The sequence below is a fragment of the Nematostella vectensis genome, chromosome 3 (genome assembly GCF_932526225.1).
Source record: "Nematostella vectensis chromosome 3, jaNemVect1.1, whole genome shotgun sequence".
In the NCBI taxonomy this organism is placed as follows: Eukaryota; Metazoa; Cnidaria; class Anthozoa; order Actiniaria; family Edwardsiidae; genus Nematostella; species Nematostella vectensis.
The window spans coordinates 6,491,172-6,509,016 of record NC_064036.1 but is presented as its reverse complement, the minus strand read 5'-3'; the positions used below and the strand labels follow the sequence as shown (position 1 = coordinate 6,509,016).

Sequence of the window (17,845 nt, the reverse complement as noted above, 5' to 3'; positions counted from 1 at the left end):
GTTTACTAACGTCACAAAAGTATGGTTTTAATTCATAGTTGGACGCTAGAGAGTTCTATGGAGCTACGAAGCTCACGATGCGTAAACTTCAATTAAGTGGTCTTCAATAAATTTAAATAATTTGAAAGAACACCTATCTATAGAAAAACAGAAACTTCCGTAACTGTTGCGCTTAAGGTCAGGTTGCTAGCGTGATGTCACGTATTGTCGGTCGCGCGACCGATCAAAAAAGTAGATACATCTACCGCTAAGCTATGGTATGCGAGACCGCCGTGCTCTTATTTCTGTCTCGGTGGCTATGGCTTTACATTAGTAAATCTTGCTATTAATGTCCATCGCAACAGGGCGCCTACACTGTCACGCGATATTTCTTTAAATGGGAAGCACTATTGCGTCATTGTGTAAGAGAGCCGTTTTTATATCATTCAGGACCCTATATACAAGTAAAGTCATTATTTGCACTGTTAGTGAGCATAGAAAGTCTTAGATAAATATATCATCACCCAGAAAAAATGGCATGGGGACACGAATTTTGGATACGCAATATGACTGCTTGAAGACCGCATATTCTGCGGTCTGAGGTAGAACCATATTTTAACTGGATTTTATCTCTGAACCTATTTCTGCTTTTTTCCAATAAAGTGTGTAAGCGGAAGGAATTGGGGTTATCAAAATAGTATCCCGTGTGCGTCAGAGTAATCGGATCTGTCTCGGGATTGAGTAGTCGCCAAACCCCGAGTATGCCACATAGTCGACGGTAACACCCGACGATTCCACGATATTGCTGTATTAATTGTGGTAATACGTCGATATCCATTCGCACAGTACTCGATTTTCGTTATAAGAGCTCGGGAAAAAAGTCGGTAACTACCTGCTTAGCGGCCATTAGGGCCGGAAATGAGGGCAAGTTAGATTACAATAAAAGGAGTTAATTATGGAAACTATTTGATCCCTTGTTAGCAAGTGCGGTTGCAACCACGCAGTTGGTAGTCTTTGATTTCGTTATCTTGGGAAGACAACCGGACAATCAAAGTACTACTTACGCCCTCCAAACGATCTGATCATATACGAAAAAAAACTTACTTGCCCCCTTAATAACACTGATTTGCGCACGAGAATTCTCAGAGAAAATCGTCATAAACTCAACCGATGTTAAAGAGTATACGAATACGGTCTGGTGTGGTCTGCGTGTTTTTGTATAGACTTAGGTCAAGTAGAGCAATCTTGCTCTTAAGCGGACAAATTTACGTCTGCTTTTGGGTGGAAGTCTTGGTTGCGATGCCACAGATAGCTGTGGGTCTGTGTGCGGGTTTAACTAGACAAGGCGGGAAAATTGCTCGACTATTGTAGGACTTTATTTTTCATAGCATTGTAGCGAGCGACAATACAGCTTAACCTACCAAATGTCCTTTAGGAACTCACAAAATCAAAATGTACGATTCTTTTTTAAAAGACCAGTCAAGGTTGTAAAACCTGAAATGCTGCGATCGAACAACGAGTTCCTTTGTCCGGAAAAAGGATACAAACTTTTGGTTTTAGCGGCTAAACCACGAAAGGAAACAAAGTTGTCACATTGTTGGTCAAGGAAACTTGTACAAAAGAATATATTTTTTAGAACGTTGTAGAATTCTTTGAAGAATAAGAAAATGATTGTTCTTGTCGAGGTATACACGTACCCTCAGAGTCCAAAAGTAGACAGTAAATCTAAATTTACCGCTTTCGCCAGTGAGTTTCGTTTATTGCCAAAACTCGCCCTGTTATTTGCGCACTGCGGTAGACTACATCAGATAAGGCTTTGCCAACTGCTTTCCAAAAAGTCAAGTTCAAATCTTATCACTAAAATTGAACTACTATGTTGAAGAGAAAAGGAAGTGCGTTCTAGTCTCGACCGATTGAGATCTTCTAAAATGGGGTTTTTGTTTTTTGCGTTATCTTTCTTTGCGTTGATCATTGATCATTTGCCCAGAAGACGTGACCACCTCGACGCGACGGTCGCTATGGCCCGAGCTCACAGACTTACCTCGTACAAGGAAACAACAATTATCAGTTGAAGAAATATGTTGTTTTGGAAATTCTTTGGATGTATACTGTTGTATTTTCGTCTCATAGTACGGATGACTAATCATGAAGGCCATATCGTGGTCTTTTTTGGTAATGTTTTAATTCATTATTCACTGTTTTAATTAACTCATCAACAAAGCACCAGGCTCAAGATTCTTCTGTCAAGTAGAGCAAATAGCTATCATAACTTCTAGGTTACAATGACTTTAAGGAATGGTCATTTTGACCCCTTTCACACACATTTCCAACTTTTTCAGTAATAACAAAGAGTTACTAAGATTTTGTTTTCTCCTTGTTAATATTGTCTTTCCATATCGCCAGTTTCAAGTATCGTTGCTATATTTAAACACTATTTTGATTATGATGCGCATTGGATGACCTAATGGTTATAATTCAATCTTTCAACAAATGCATTTATGGCCCGCTGTTTGAGTCTTTATAGCAAAAGAAAAAAACACATGCAAAAGCATTTCCTTTAGATGAGCGGCATTAACAGTATAGCTATTAGCTGCTGTGAGCAATATTGAAAAGAGGCAAACGATAATGATAGTGTATGACAGAGAAAACTATGTTAGCGATGCTGACAAATACTGACACGCTAAAAAAGGAATATCAATTCCATTAATCAGCGGTATAGTGCAATTAAACTATCTTAAACTTGAAGGATACAGAAAACCGGTTATTTATAGTCGTACTGGAAAGTTCGGTTTGAGATCGGTCTATGAATAGCTTCGCAAGCCACGGCGTATTAAATTCCCCACATGATCGACAAGTCTTTCCGATAAGTTCACTAATAAAGGCTACACTACAAAGGATACCATTCAATTTAAGTCACAAGAAAAGACATTCCGGATTTCTTGAATTTAATTACTCGCCACGCCTGAGAGAAGAGAGCATGCTATTTCCTTTGTCTAGGAATGCAAGCCAAGAATTCGAAGCTCGCGAGGTGACTGCCTCCAGGCGCGTGGGGGCACCATATCCGGAAGAGTTTGTAGTGCGTTTAGCCAACCGAGAATCACTTATATAAACCCGGCTTAGCCAGCGAACAGTCATAATTCCCAACGTCAAACAACTATTACACAAGAAAAAGATCCAGAGTGATCAGTAACAGTCAAGAAATAATCTCAAGTTCCATTTATCTAAAAGGTAAGAGATCGATATATTGTTTTCATTAAGAAGTGTGATACGGCTAGAGACATCGACATCTCCCAAGTCTGAAAGTCTGTTAGTGGTACATATACACGTTTCTTAAAAAAAGAGACATGAGAAAAAAAAGCATGTCAGAAGTGGGATTCGAACCCACGCCTGGAGAACCAGACTGCGACCTGAACGCAGCGCCTTAGACCGCTCGGCCATCCTGACATCTGCTTACATAAAGGATCTAAATATTGAAATCATTCTCAACAAGATGCTTTCCCCTGTTTTCAGAACGAAAATGAAAATCTCCGTCGCAATTCTGCTTGTGTTTCTCGCTGTTGGCTTGCTGTGTCCTAGCAACAGCTCAGCCAAACCAAGACCACGGAGGGGAGGTGTTGTTAATGAAAACTCGTGCTTCATGGGGTGTGTGCAGTTTTCCCGAAGATGCATGAGCCTGTGTACGGAACTTCGTTACATGATGAGGAAAAGGCCAGGGCTCAAAATGCACTGCAGAAAGTTTTGCCAGGGGAGCAGTTTTGTGAGCTGCCTCGTTCAGTGTCCGCAATGAAGAAAACTCTAAATAATCACAAGTTCAGCTGGGTTCAATGAGCAACAAGAGATGAGTGAGACAACGTAAACATACCGTCGCCCGAATAATATCGCGCTTCAAGCAACGCGTGGCGGGAAACGATGTCGAAAATGTTACGATTTCCCTTATACACGCAGTCACAAGTCCGCCACTAAACAGGAAAAAGAAGAGACAATTATCGTTATTTATTATTTATGTATAGCAGCAAAATATTGTTGCCCCTGTGTCAAGAACGATACTGCCGAGTGGACATTCTCATTATAAACAATAACATAATATTTATTGACAAATTATACAATTGAGTAAAAAAGCTGATTGTAGAATAGTTTGTGAAAATATTGTAAATATTCTGTAAATTGAAAGTGTTGAGATTATAAATAAATTCTATCAGATAAAATTATAGACTAACTCTTCTATCACCACCAGGTGGGTGACGTCCACATACCAGGCCGTACCCAGAGGGCAACATACCCCCCCCTTCCCCCACAACGGCCGAAGGTCCGCTTTCGGTTCTCAATAAACGTGCTATTTGTAGCCATAACTATAAAGCATAAGCTAGATCACTCTGGTATGTGGCCAAATCGACAATAAACGTCCCGTGGAGATACTGCAAAGGCATAAAAAATCCCTCTTTGTTCTTTCGGGGGTGGTTAGATTTTTATCAGAGAACTCATCCCCCCGGAAAAATTAGGTCCTTTTTTCGGATTCCGTCTCCCCCCCCCCCCAAGAAAAATCCTAAGTATGGGCCTGCATACAAAGATATATTATGGAAAAAAGTCTAATGATTACTGATGCTTCGATACACAAGAACAGCCTGGAAGTCCTCCCTAGCAACACGCCTCCCTAGCTACACCCCCACCTATCACTTACTCAATGTCCATATTGATCTTTTAAAAAAAAAAACTACACCCCTTTTATGTTCCCGGTAATTTTCAGGGGTTGTGACAAAAAAATGAGATTGCAAACACCTATCCCTAATTATGCTACCCTGGGTACCAGAGCTTCCAAACTTCTCTCATCCATTGACGCTCAGCCAAAATACAGTGACAAGCGCCACTGGGCAAGAGAAGTTTGTAGGGTCTGGTACCCAGGGTATAATAAGGCTATACTATGTAAGAACTCATGTCTTGCATCCAGCAGTACTTTTTGTTGCAAATAAAAGTGTGATTCAAAATTCTATAATGAAAAATTAATGTTTTGTAAACATCCTCCTAGATATTCAATAAACAGAGTTTTTTTGTTGTTATCATGAGTCCTCTAAAGGTCCAGGGGGTATGTGACGATATAGTGTCTGTGTAACTTAATGTTATATTAAAACCTATACTATCAACAAGACCATAGGCTGGGAGTGTAGACACCCATTGATTCTCCCCCCTCTCCACCACCGCCACGCTGCTGGCATGTGTGTTAGTGTTACTGTTTTACACTTGTAAAAGCATCATAAAAGCATCACAGGCAAAATTTTGGAGACAGGCACTCTCACAAACAGTGGAAAATTAGTCAGTGTCACATAATGCTGACTCTCAATACGTGACATTCATTGGCTCAAACCCATCTTGTTTTCATAGTTCTCTTCATGCTCAAGTATCCAGCGTACTTTGCAGGTGCTTCCAAAGGTCATAACCAAGTAGTGACCTTTGGGAGCACCCACAAAGTACGCTGGATCCTCGAGTAGTGACCTTTGGGAGCGCCCGCAAAAGTACGCTGGATCCTCGAGAAGTGACCTTTGGGAGCGCCCGCAAAGTACGCTGGATCCTTGAGTAGTGACCTTTGGGAGCGCCCGCAAAGCATGCTGGATCCTCGAGCATGAGTTCTCTTGTGCATATATACTTTGTTTTTGACCATTAGTTTATCAATATATTTTAAAATCTAAATTCTTTTGCAAAATAACTAAGGTGTAGAAAAAAATATATCATTATTTCTGGTAATTATTGGTTTTTACATTATGGCACATTTGTTGTCATCTTCTTCCGAGGACTTTTCCCGATTTAATGACCCTTTTCTCGTAGGGGCGTCGCTGCCCTCCTCCTTATGACCCCCGGATTTTTTGGGTCCATCTTTGTCTTTCTGTATACCGTACTTGGCTCTCATTTGCTCTCGTTTCTTTTCTCGATCCGCGTTTCTCTTAGCATACATCTCTTCTCTTTTGGCACGCTCAGCTTCTTCTTTTTCACGCATTTTTCGCATTTCTTTCGATGAGACTCCCGCATCTTCGCTTGTGGTTTCATCTTTATCATCCAAGCCAATACTTTTGGTAACCGAACTCAATTTGTTTGTTACGAGAGCCTTTGTAAGCGGATTCATACTTGGTAGATGCGATAAGTTGGCTCGCTTGTGTTAGCAATGTGATGTTATGTGGCAAAAATTAAGATGAAAGACTGTAAAATTAAATCTAAGGCAGGAAGACGTAAGATAGCGTGAGTTGTTTTTTTCAACCCGCCATGTTTGATCTTGAAGACCAAAACAGGTAGAGCTTCGTTTCCATACCCAGGTTGCCCTTGGTCGTGAGAGAACTGGGGACTAGTCTACGCTCGGTTACGGACTTATCACACGAACGGCGGCGAGTTCCGAACCTTTTCCCGAACAATTCGCTGAACCAAAGACTGCCAAAAATACAAGTAACGTTCACATGAAGACATAAATCGTCGCTAGAACAACCTATATGGGTACGTTTTTCTAGGAGTGGTTTAAAGTTAAATTTTCGGAATCATGTTGTGTTATGTGTATCTTAAGTATAATTTTTTGTCCTAGCTAATAAAATTTCTAGAATCAGGACCGTAGCAGGGGGTGGGGTTTTTAAATGATTAGTGCATTAGTAGAGCACTCTCTCATGGTTCCAAAATGCATATGGAGTGATACTATTCCTTGCATCTTGAGCACTGGATATAGGCTTATTTCTGTTGTTTAGGAGCCGACAAACACAGTACACTTTTTTCTGAGTGTATACCCTAGCAGGCCTGGATTGCCATAGCTGGGAACCGACACATTTTGAGTTCCTCTAGGCAAGCAGCATAGTGCTGCCTACACACCTTGTTTAGTACTCCAGTTTCCCTGGGTCATCCCCAATGCACAAAGATGTGGCACTTGCAAGGGCAAACAAGCTAAAATCTTAATTTACTGGTAAAACTAGAAAGACTACATACAAGCTGAAGAAAAACTAGATGGTCTGCATAGGCATGGTGTAGACAAGCTACATGCTGTATGTCTCTTTTTTTTTTTTTTGCTCCAACAAATATGGCTAAGACTTGGAACGTCAGTGCAACTAGTGATTCACAGAGGCGCATACCATACTTTTTAAAACTTGTGTTGATTTATAGTGAAATCTTTACTGCCCATTTGGATCTGTACATTATACTGATGTAATGTTGTCTTCTGGGGCCGGTTCCTGAAAAGCCGATTTGCGCTAACCCAGGGTTAAATTAACCCTAACCCACGATTAAATTTTTACCCCCAGATTAGTTCCGTTCCCGAAACGCTGGTTAGCGCTAACTCTGGGTCAGTTTGGAGGTAAAATCTAACCCTGCTCGCGAGGTGGGTTAACTCGCTAACCCACTGTTTAGTTGGCATAACACAGGCCTCCCAAACTTTGTAGTAGAACTAAAGCTTCATAAAATAAAGTTGTCGACAAAAAAGACGTTACACAAAACAATGTAGGGATCAAATATCCTAGCATTTCGCTTTATTATGTGACCTTCGTTGCGATGCTGACTTGAAAATTGTGCTGGGACAGACAGTTACATGAAATTTATAATTGAAATGAATCTGTCTCGCTAGTGTCACGCACCAACTCGAATCCTGCAAATGACGCTTTTTTGGCCATGAAATGGAGGTAATAACAGGTGATGTAGAGGTGTTTTAGGGCTTTTCTGCGAAAATAAAATCACCAAAGGTAAATTTAAGTTGCTTTCTGTTGTACCCCCCTTTGGGCACCTAGCTTAAAGGGATTAATTGCTCAAGCCAGCATATTGTATTTCAGTTATCTCTAGTCTTGATTGCTAGCACACGTTCACAGCTTCACTCTATAATTCTTTGTTCTTTTCAACGTTTATATATCAAGCTCATATTTTTCCCCGCCCTCCCACCCTGGGCTTTGTGTGAAGGGTGGCAGAGAGGTTTATTATTATTATTTTAGTTTTTCATTTATCAGTTTGTAGTGATTTTATAATAAACTTCTCTTATGCCAAACACAAAACAGTGTCAGTGGTTTATGTTGGGTTGAGGAATTATATACTGGGTACCCTGTGTGAATTTTACTCGTCAAACCAGTTTTTCACTCGTTCAATCCAGGGTTAGTAAATCGGGGGATTACTTGGCTTTCGGGAACGGTGAGTTATCCGTTGGTTAGCTAACCTACGATTAGCGAATTTTAACCCGGGATTAGGCGCTGATCGAGGGTTAAGTTAATCGGCCTTTCAGGAACCGGCCCCTGGGCTTTTGTATAAAGTGTAATAAAAAAATTGTAAAAATTTATTATATCTATATATACTTATAAGATAGAATATCATAACAACATAAAAAAGACTTCTAAGAATACAAAGTTTAATGTGTTATACAATGTATATAATATACATATAGCTAGGGGGGGAGACTCCTATGTTTGATAGCCTATGTTTGGGTATAGCGGTACCACTGGGGTTTTAAGCCTGACCCTGTTTAGGACAAAAATTCTAAAAAAACCATACCTTGTCTAGGCCAACACCCTTGATTTTAGGACCCTGCTTAGGACAACACCCTCAATTTTAGGACCCTGCTAGCATGTGAGAGCAAGCAAGGCAATCAGATCCGCGGCAGGATCAGCAGTTTAGCAAGGCAACCAAATTAGTACCCTGTTTAGGGCAGCGTTGTTTAAAATTATGTACCCTGTTCAGGGCAGAGAGGCCTGAAATATATACCCTGTTCAGGACAGAGAGGCCTCAAATGTATACCCTGTTTAGGGCAGAGAGGTCAATAACCATACCCTGTCCAGCGGCATGTCCCTGTATAGCCCATATAAGGGAGTTTTCCCCCCCGGGAAATATAGCTTGTAACATATAATATGCTCATTACAAATGGTTATCCCTAAGATGGAGAATCATATTAGCTATAGCTATGCATATTATCAGTTCCATTGTGTTCTGGTTAGATCAACCTTTGTTCTAATACTGTCCTATACTGTCCTAGTGATTTACATCAATCATCAAGTCCTCATGTGACCTTATTTAGTTGGCTAGTCTCCATCATCCAACTTGTGGTTTTCCCTCCAGCCTTGTAATTATTGAAACTCCCACACCCATGCTCCTGAGGAAGGGTGGGGGGTTAGACTTTGACCCTGTACAAAACTGAGAAAAGCCCCCAACCCCTCGGGAAAAAACTGCAGTCAAGTCAAGCCCTTATCTTTCATAGCCAGTACACTTAAGCAAGTCAAGGCTGTAGCAGGGGGTGGGGCACTAGGGACATGTGCCCCCATTTGTACCAATCACTATGAAGATAGCAGTTACTAAAAAAAATGAAAATAAATAATTTTCATCTGGCATCAGTTATCATTCATGGGGAGGGGGGGCAATCATATTCGTTTTAGCACATTTCGCCATGCAGCTTGCCACACGCTGATACATGGAAATGCTTGCTCCAGAGGAGAAAGAGACTCAAACCAGAAACTGGCATGACTTTTGCAAAGTACATGTGATGCTATTCACTTATCCCGAAACTTATTCCAAAAGTGCTCTAAACCTCAAGTTAACCACACACTTCCCGGGGACTTATCGCACAACACTATATATACCTGCTATATAGTAAAATCTAAAAAAATACCTGGATAAATAGACTAGCCTTTATAATTTCAAGCCCTTATAAGTATCAGAAAAAGTGAGTGAGAAGGTCAATCTGAGTTATGGAAACGAGGCCTGCTGTAAACAATGTGCTCGGTTCCATAACTCAGACAGCCCTTTTTCGTAAATCCAAGACTATCAAGCCCGTGCTGTTAATATTAAACCACTCCTAGAAAAACGTATCCATATGGGTTGTTCTAGCGACGATTTATGTCTTCATGTGAACGTTACTTGTATTTTTGGCAGTCTTTGGTTCAGCGAATTGTTCGGGAAAAGGTTCGGAACTCGCCGCCGTTCGTGTGATAAGTTCGTAACCAAGCGTAGACTAGTTCCCAGTTCTCTCACGACCAAGGGCAACCTGGCCAGCTGGGTGATGGAAACGAAGCTCTACCGACCAAAACACCGTAAGTCGGTCACATGCAAAATAACACAGGCAACCCACGCTTTACAGGTGCCAGACGAGCGAAATGTTTGAAAAAAAATAATTCTTCGGTGTCATCACCATCTTAATTTTCCTTTTATTATAATATTATGATTATTTCTTTGAACCTATGTAAAATAAATAAACACTTTTTTTTTATCTTATAATGGGTTTTTTGTAGATTTGCACCGGAAATCTAAAACAAGTCCCAGTCTCCCCCGTTTCTCTCACGGAAGAAAGAGTAGGTTGTTTAGTTGTAAATTTGATGGTTGTATGCTGTCGAAAATTTCTCAGAAAAATGAAAATTTCGACAAGCACTTGACATGCAATGCTATCGGAGGTTACTCAGGAAATGAAGGATTTTTATTTTATCTATGGTAAGAATATGTAGGATCTCAACATTATCGTGCTGAAAGGTTGTTATGAAATTTTGATTTCGCAATAAAACATTTCTTGATTTTACCTCACAAAATATTCCTGGATTACAATTAAATAGAGTGGTTCATCGTGTAAAACGATACAATGACAATATCCTCTATAAATGTTTTCGTTACGTCCTGTAGCCGAGTTATTTTTATTCTTTTTGCAGAACTAAAGACCTAACAGGGCTTCTGTGTCATTGAAGCAAGCAACAGGGATTTCATTTTTCAGATTTCATTTGTGATTTAAAGTTTTACTTCAATGAAATATTTGACTGGTTTTGTATTATGAAAAACAGCTCATACAGAATTCGTTACAATTTCCCTATTACAGGGGATCAAAGTAACTAGGAATGCAAAAGTAAAGTATTGCCAAAATAAAATGTCATGTACAAAGAGCCTTCCTCCAAGGGGAACACAAAAGGATTGCAGTGACTGTTCCTCAGAACTTTCTGAAGAGTTCTGTGAATTGGAGCTGGTAGAGCCGGAGAGCCCATCACACAAAACAGAGCGGACAGGTCCATTGGAAAAGCAGGAATGGACTAAAATGATGGACCAGGACGGACGTATTATAAATGAAAGTGGACTTAGAAAAGCTGTTTTCAAGGGTACAAGTACTATTGCAACCTTTCATGGTTTGAACTGATTATTTTAGAACCAACAATTGACAGTTGGGTCTGTTGAGCTGGCAGGCTTCTCTCCACAAACATGCTTATTATTATAACAGGCATTTTTTTGTTGGTATTTCTTAAACTGCATAAATTAGTCACGCAACAGGTTGCAGTAACCAGCTTGCTTTTTTTGTCTGGATCTCTTGTGTGGCCTGTCAAATGAAAACAGTAATTATGAGCCAATGTTTCCTAGTAGCTGCTTTGGGTTGTAAAGCCCTGTGCAAACAGTGACAACAGCTGGTGAAAAGCTGTTGGGATGTTGAGCACAGTTTGGACACCATACTAAGAGGTGCCATGAGGCAGTTCACCATCATTTTCTTAGCCATTAGGTCAGCCAAACAAAGAAGGGCCAGCAGTGCTTTTGCTGGTTTGGAAGCTGTTTGCATCAAAGCACGAGTTGACTACAACCATGCACAGATATTCATTTTTGAGGTAGATACATTTCTTTTTGTTTTCATTCCTTTTCACTTACAAAATATCTCCCTTTTTTGTAGGTGGGGTCAGTAGCCAATTACGCAAGGAGGTGTGGAGATTCTTATATGGCCTGTATCCATTCTCCTCTACACAAAGGTGAGCTTTTCACTTCCATAACCAAATTCCCATAACCTTTTACAGCACCTTGAAATGTCTTAATCCATAATTCTGCCAGTCCGTTCATCAAATAGAATAATAGTGTCAACTCTTTGGATAAAATAATGTAAAATCGGATTAATTGATTCTACTATTTCTGTATATCAGCTTTTTGTTCTTTTTGTTAGGGAGAGACAAGTAATATTAGCAGAAAATTACACCAAGTATAATGCTCAGAAGAATAGATGGAAACAAGAGATTGATGCTTATCAGAACATAATGGGGGAGCCAGGTGGTATGGCAGTGAATCCAAAACCTCTGTATATTAGAGAGTGTGAAGAATTATGCAAACTAAAGCATGACCCAGAGGAGAAAGAGAGTCAAAGAGCAGATGCATTCGGGAGCATCCATGATAATCAGCGGGTATTCCTAGATTTGACGGCAAAGGTACTAAAGCATATTTCCCCTGTCAAAATGGGCTAGAAAATATTAATGATTACTGTTATAGAAAATCCATAACAAAGATCAATAGCTGCAGCACCCTCTTTCCCCTCCCCTTTTAACTCTTCTCCTCATTCCCTCCTTATTACACATTGAATCTGACTTGGTGGTTATGCTTTCTGTGCTAGGGTTGTACGAAGGTAATAAAGTGGATCACATATTTCCTTACTAATTTTACAGAGGCATTGGAAGGGGTACATTAACACCCAACCCAACCCAACCCACAGACTACTTTTACACTAGTAGTGTAAAAGTGTGACTCTTGACAGGATTTGTTTGAATTGTTTTGATTTTTTTCTCAGGTTAATGCAAGCAGGCAGGTTATTGATATTGAGAAACTAAACAAGTCTATAAGAAGTATTGATAAAGATGTACCACGAACAGATAGAGCCCATCCATTTTTCAAGTAAGTTCTTTTTTCTACCGAACTCTCACTGGATGAGGAAAGGGAGTAAATCTTCTACATAAACAATCAAAAGCTTAGCTAGGTACATGTAGAACCTTTCAGCCATTTACCTTTTAAAAGAGGAAGACAACTAGTCACCTTCAAAAGAGTACCATTCCTATTTAAGTGTTTTACTCTTAAGGGCAGTTGCTCGGTTAATGAGCTGTTTTTTTTTTTTTTTTTACAAACAAGTCAAAAGAACTTACAATAGCCATCAGCTATGACCTACATAGCCAAGAAAGCTCCATTAGTAGCTTTCTACTGTACTTTCTAGTTGATCTCATTATCTTCTGTTTTTTATCAGGGGTCAAGGAAATCCAAATCTGATCGTTTTGCGAGACATTCTCATCACATATGCAGCATATCATCAAGGTATGTAGAGGCAGGTCTGCATGCATCAGTACAAAAAGCAGTGTAGGAAGGGGAATGATACAGTTCTGAGCCCCATGCAAATAGTGCCAGAAAATAGCCAAGGTTCCTGGCTCTGTAATGCTGTTGGTGTTTTCTCGCCTTGTTGCATGGTGTGTAGTGTACCAACCCTGTGTTCTTTTTCTAAATTTTCAGTACTTCATCCAGAGGTTGATTATGAGGGATAGCAATGGGTACCTCAAAATTTTGAAGGTCTTGCAAAAATTTCGCAAAGTCTCGTAACCTCAGCATTTTTTACTCAAGTCTCAAAGTCTTGTTTTTTCCTAAATTTTAGGGGTCTAATAGGGGCCATACTTTTTCACCACGGTCGTGGAGTCTGGGTTTTTTAAATGCGATCTCAGGGTCTTGAATTTTTGTTAAACGCAATCTGTTTTAGGTTTTTTACCATGCTACAGGTTTCCCCTTCTTATTCTTAGTGTAGCAAGAATGTATTGTAACTCTTTGTAACTCCTGTAACTTCTTTTGAAAAAACTTATGTTTATGACATACCTTAAGCAAGTTATCCGAAAACAATATAGAAAAAAAAACAAGATCAGGCTCTGTCGTTAAGAGACCAGAAAAGCTCAGATTCCGAAATTTGACAAAAGTCTCGGTCTCGGTCTCTGAAACATCTGTCTCTGCGCCTTGGTAAGTCTCGGATTCACCCATTGCTACCCCTATTATGCTAATTAAAGTGTTGTTGTCATATCGATGTTGGCTACAGTATATTTGCAGGATGTTCTACTCAATGTTTATTACTGTTGCACAGATGTTGGATATGCTCAGGGTATGAATGACATCCTTAGTCGGTTTCTTGTCGTGCTGGTGGCTGAAGATGAAGCTTATTCCTGCTTTGCTAACTACATGGAGCATGTCAAAGGGGATTTTCTCGATTCCACCATGATGAACAAGATAGGTAAAGGAATTTAGTCTTGGAGCTTAGAGCTTTCTTTAAAAAGGCCTTGAAGCATTGCCTAGTGCAAGCCTTGCCCTTCCTTTAGCTGTTTTGTTTTTCAGGAATGTTTTTCTTCTCATACATTTATTATAGTTTACAGTTTACATATTGGAGATATGTGTGGAGGGGGATCTGTTGGACTATTTTGCTCTTTATTATGACTTTGATATTGTTTGTAACAAGCCTTAAACTGCTCTGTTTTTTCTTTAGAACTTGTTGGTAAATTGTTAAAGCAGATGGATAGGCAGCTGGAACAGCATTTTACCTCAAATGACATGGGAGATCTTCTCTTTGTACATAGGTAAGGCATTTTTACTGACACGAGAGATGTTTCTTTGCACATTTGAATGACATAAGAGGTCTTCTTTTGTACATAAGGCATCTCGAATGACCTTAGAGATTATTCTCTCTCTTTGCACATAGGTAAGGTACAATATCTCAAATGACATGGAAGATCTACTCTTTGTACACAGGTAAGGTACCTTAATGGCATGGAAGATATATTCTTGTACACAGGTAAAGTTCTTTGAATGACATGGGAGATCTTCTCTTTGCACATAGGTAAGGTACAGTTTCTCGAATGAATGGAATATATTCTTTTTGTACTCAGGTAAGGTACCTTGATGGCATGGAAGATCTACTCTTTGTACATAGGTAAGGTACAGTTTCTCGAATGAATGGAAGATATTCTTTTTGTACTCAGGTAAGGTACCTTGATGGCATGGAAGATCTACTCTTTGTACATAGGTAAGGTACCTTTAGTGACATGGAAGATATATTCTTTGCACATAGGTAAGTTACCTTATAGCCAAATTCGTTGTTGCGCGACCTGCCAGAATCCAAAATTCCTTTCTTCGTTTGGGAATAGCGCGTACTCAATCAAACCAAACAATCCAAACCAGACAAACCGCCCCCAAAGCTTGTGTCTGATTACGCGCTATTTCCAAACGAGACATGGATTTTGGATTCGCCGAGGTCGCGCAACAACGAATTTGGTTGTAATGGAATGGAAGATCTACTCTTGTACATAGGCAAGGATCTCGAATGACATGGGAGATATTCTCTTTGTAACACAGGTAAGGTACCTTAACGGCATGGAAGATCTACTCTTTGCACATAGGTAAGGGACATCAAATGACATGGGAGATCTAGAGATCCTGGGAGATCTTCTTGACATTGTATATTACAGGTTACAGTTCGGTTTCCTTTGTAGGGATTCAATGCTGTGTTTTAGAATGACCAGTTCTTTTTTAGTCCTACTTGGCTGTTGTTGTTTTATATAGGTGGCTTGTTCTTGGCTTTAAGCGAGAATTCTGTTTTGAAGAGGCGCTCAAGTTATTCGAGATCCTAAGTAGCCAGCACCTCGAGTTGTCATCCATTGAAGCAGACCGAGAGCGATACAAGCAGAGATCCAGAAACCGCGAAAAAGATGGTAAGTCACATAATGTTGCTTTTGAATCAATGCAAATAAATGCCAAATCCTCTTGAATCACTGTGAATTCAATCCATCTACAATAAGAAACGGGTCCTACAAATAAATCCATGGTTTTATAAAAAACATTTAACCATAACAACGTAGTACAAGTCCGACGTCACTCCTTTTATCTGTGCATCTGAAGATGGATGTCGTTTACTTACTCAAATTTAGGGTAATCGACCTCGATCAGGTGAACTTCTCCACTTAAAGAAAGCTCCAAACAGCGCCAGCAGGCGACGAGACGTCGTCCCAGTAAAGTTGGCTCTATTACAGTAAACAATGTTGGGAAGTGCTTTGAATTAGTTCGCCAACATTCCCTTTGTCTTGTGGTCAACCGAGCGTGGTGGCGTCAGCAATGTTTGCGCTGTTTGCACGAGGCTTTTAAAAGTGTCAAGAGCTTCTGTTTGCGACCCTACTGCTTTCTTGCAGGAGGACAATTCCACACCGAGCTGTTAGACCTTGACTCGGCGTTCTCCTTTGATCTGTTTGTGTGTCTGGCGGTACTGCGAGAACACCGGTACCTTTTTCTCAAGTGCAAGGAGGTCTCTGGCATATACAACACCATGAACAGGTACTTCAATGCCATGTGATCGTTAACATTACATTTAACATTCGGTTAAAATTACCCGGTGTCTTTCGTTAGGTGTTTTCGCTATGCGCCGAGTACCGCCATCTTGTTTTGTTCTGGCCAAGCGTAAGCCGCGGCGACCGCGCGGGTAAGACTCGGCGCATAGCGAAAAACCTTACGAAAAACACCGGGTAAACGCCTGCGGGCAGGCTAGTTGACAATTGGTCAATTATAGCACAGTCTTCACGCAAGTGAGTCAAGTGCGCTGGGGTGGCTTACAGAATGGATCAACTTCTCCTTTGTTATTGTTTATAATTAAAAATACAACGGTTATTTGCAAGGAAACTTCAAAATAACCATTCACGGTTAAAGTCTGATACTTTATTAATCATATGTGATTAAGAGTTTCTCAGTTACTTGCTTGAATTAGCCGATGGAAATAGAAAATTCTTTATGTGACTGTGTTTAGCGGGAGCATTAAATGGTGACGTAATTGGCCTACTTTAAACACGCCTGGACTTAAAAACTTAACCATCCAATCATCGCGGCGAAGAGATACGCACCAGACATGACAGACCCCCAACCCCCTAGTTATAAATTTCGTGCCCATATAATACCAATGACTGGGCACACCCTCCCCCCACTCCCTAAGCCAATCTTAGCCCCCCCCCTTTGTGGTATCTACTGTAAAGAGATATTCACTGTTTTATTGTAGTATCTCTATGAAGATGGACTTGAACACTATTTTAGTGAAAGCGGAAGATCTATTCTTTCACTACTGTCGCAAGTCTGTCATGGATTGCTTTGAGGTGGTCGATTCCCTGGAGGCAACCGTGTCACGCAAGAATCGGGCTTTGTGAACATGTCCACAGAAAAGGGGATCACACCACACTATCTCCGTGTCAAACAGACGGAACCTGCAAGCGAGCGACGTTTTTACTAGCCTGCGTGGCATTAGCAGCTAGGAAAAGAGAAGATTTCGCGTGCTCATGGGTAGAAGGAAAAACGAAAGCGCTCCTTTCCCGCTGTCTACGCTTTTAAGGACTGCTATTTTTTATTTTTACATTTATATCATAATATATTATAAAATCCAAATCTAAAGCCCTTGCCTATATTTAGATTGTCTATAACCATTTTCTTCACGCTATATATTTATGGTTTCTACTACGTTTTAAATTTGAAATACTTTTTACACCGAAAAAAATGTTAGATTTTTAAAAAAAGAGCAGGGAGGCTGGTCTGTTCACAGAATCACCAGTGGAAAATGCTTTCTATATTTAGAGTAGAAAGAAAACGCAGGTGAGGCGAAAATAGTGGCAAAACGAAGAAAGGGGGAAGAAAGGAGAGGAGATAAAAGGCTCAGTGGCTAATAGATGTTAAGCCCCAACGACAGACAGCATTGCACTCTCGGGTCACCACAAGACAAAGGAAATGTTGGCACCTCCCAGTATGGTTTACAAACAGCCGGCATAGCTGGGCTTGCGATACTGCGTCACCTTTTTAACATAATAATTTGGGCGCGGTTTTCACGGGGCTTTAGTGCACCAATGATTGGATGAGCTTTTGACAAATAAAGAGACTTGCATGGGGAACGTCTACATGAGTCGTGTCCTTCGTTTCAGTAGTAAATAGTATGCATTATCGTCTTGCAGGGGCTTTCATCAACCCTGGAATTACACTTTAAAACAAATACACGCTGATGTCTTTGTTCTCTTTTGCGTTGGGATGAATACTACTCTTTGACTATTACTGGTCTGGTCATTTGCCATATTTTCAAATCCGACCTTTTTTTTATTACTAGACTATAACTACTTTA

At 40.2% G+C, this 17,845-nt stretch overlaps 1 protein-coding gene, 2 long non-coding RNA genes and 1 other non-coding gene across 7 annotated transcripts; 2 read left to right on the top strand and 2 right to left on the bottom strand.

Annotated features, from left to right (window-relative positions):
* The first annotated feature begins 1,859 nt into the window (after positions 1-1,859).
* On the top strand, positions 1,860-4,184 carry LOC116614183. Its single transcript, XR_004294407.2, has 2 exons — positions 1,860-3,207; positions 3,490-4,184. It is a non-coding gene; the product is annotated as an uncharacterized LOC116614183 (long non-coding RNA).
* Positions 3,340-3,423, bottom strand: Trnal-cag. Its single transcript has one exon. It is a non-coding gene; the product is annotated as a tRNA-Leu (tRNA).
* A 6,047-nt stretch (positions 4,185-10,231) lies between the features above and the next one.
* LOC5506503 (TBC1 domain family member 15) lies at positions 10,232-17,625 on the top strand. 4 transcript variants are annotated; one of them, XM_001627150.3, is made up of 11 exons: positions 10,232-10,392; positions 10,605-11,042; positions 11,600-11,675; positions 11,864-12,122; positions 12,479-12,582; positions 12,926-12,993; positions 13,799-13,945; positions 14,195-14,285; positions 15,268-15,416; positions 15,891-16,032; positions 16,745-17,625. In XM_001627150.3, exons 2-11 carry the CDS (start codon positions 10,817-10,819, stop codon positions 16,887-16,889), a joined length of 1,407 nt encoding a protein of 468 aa, XP_001627200.2. In that variant the 5' UTR covers positions 10,232-10,392; positions 10,605-10,816; the 3' UTR covers positions 16,890-17,625. The 4 variants fall into 4 exon arrangements, with proteins under 4 accessions (XP_001627200.2, XP_048580879.1, XP_048580880.1 ...); XM_048724922.1 differs by having other exon boundaries at positions 10,605-11,048; XM_048724923.1 differs by lacking the exons at positions 15,891-16,032; positions 16,745-17,625 and adding an exon at positions 15,633-15,666 and having other exon boundaries at positions 10,605-11,048.
* On the bottom strand, positions 12,806-15,757 carry LOC125561208. The gene is made up of 2 exons (XR_007307229.1): positions 15,623-15,757; positions 12,806-15,493 (listed from the first exon to the last, which is right to left on the bottom strand). It is a non-coding gene; the product is annotated as an uncharacterized LOC125561208 (long non-coding RNA).
* Positions 17,626-17,845: the final 220 nt, after the last annotated feature.

What these genes read in the sequence shown, in the direction of transcription:
- LOC5506503 (XM_048724922.1), top strand. Translation starts at nt 10,817, where the DNA reads ATGTCATGTACAAAGAGCCTTCCTCCAAGGGGAACACAAAAGGATTGC. An exon ending in AGAGCCCATCCATTTTTCAA is followed by an intron (nt 12,583 to 12,925) that starts GTAAGTTCTTTT and finishes GTTTTTTATCAG; the next exon opens with GGGTCAAGGAAATCCAAATC. An exon ending in CAGAAACCGCGAAAAAGATG is followed by an intron (nt 15,417 to 15,890) that starts GTAAGTCACATA and finishes GCTTTCTTGCAG; the next exon opens with GAGGACAATTCCACACCGAG.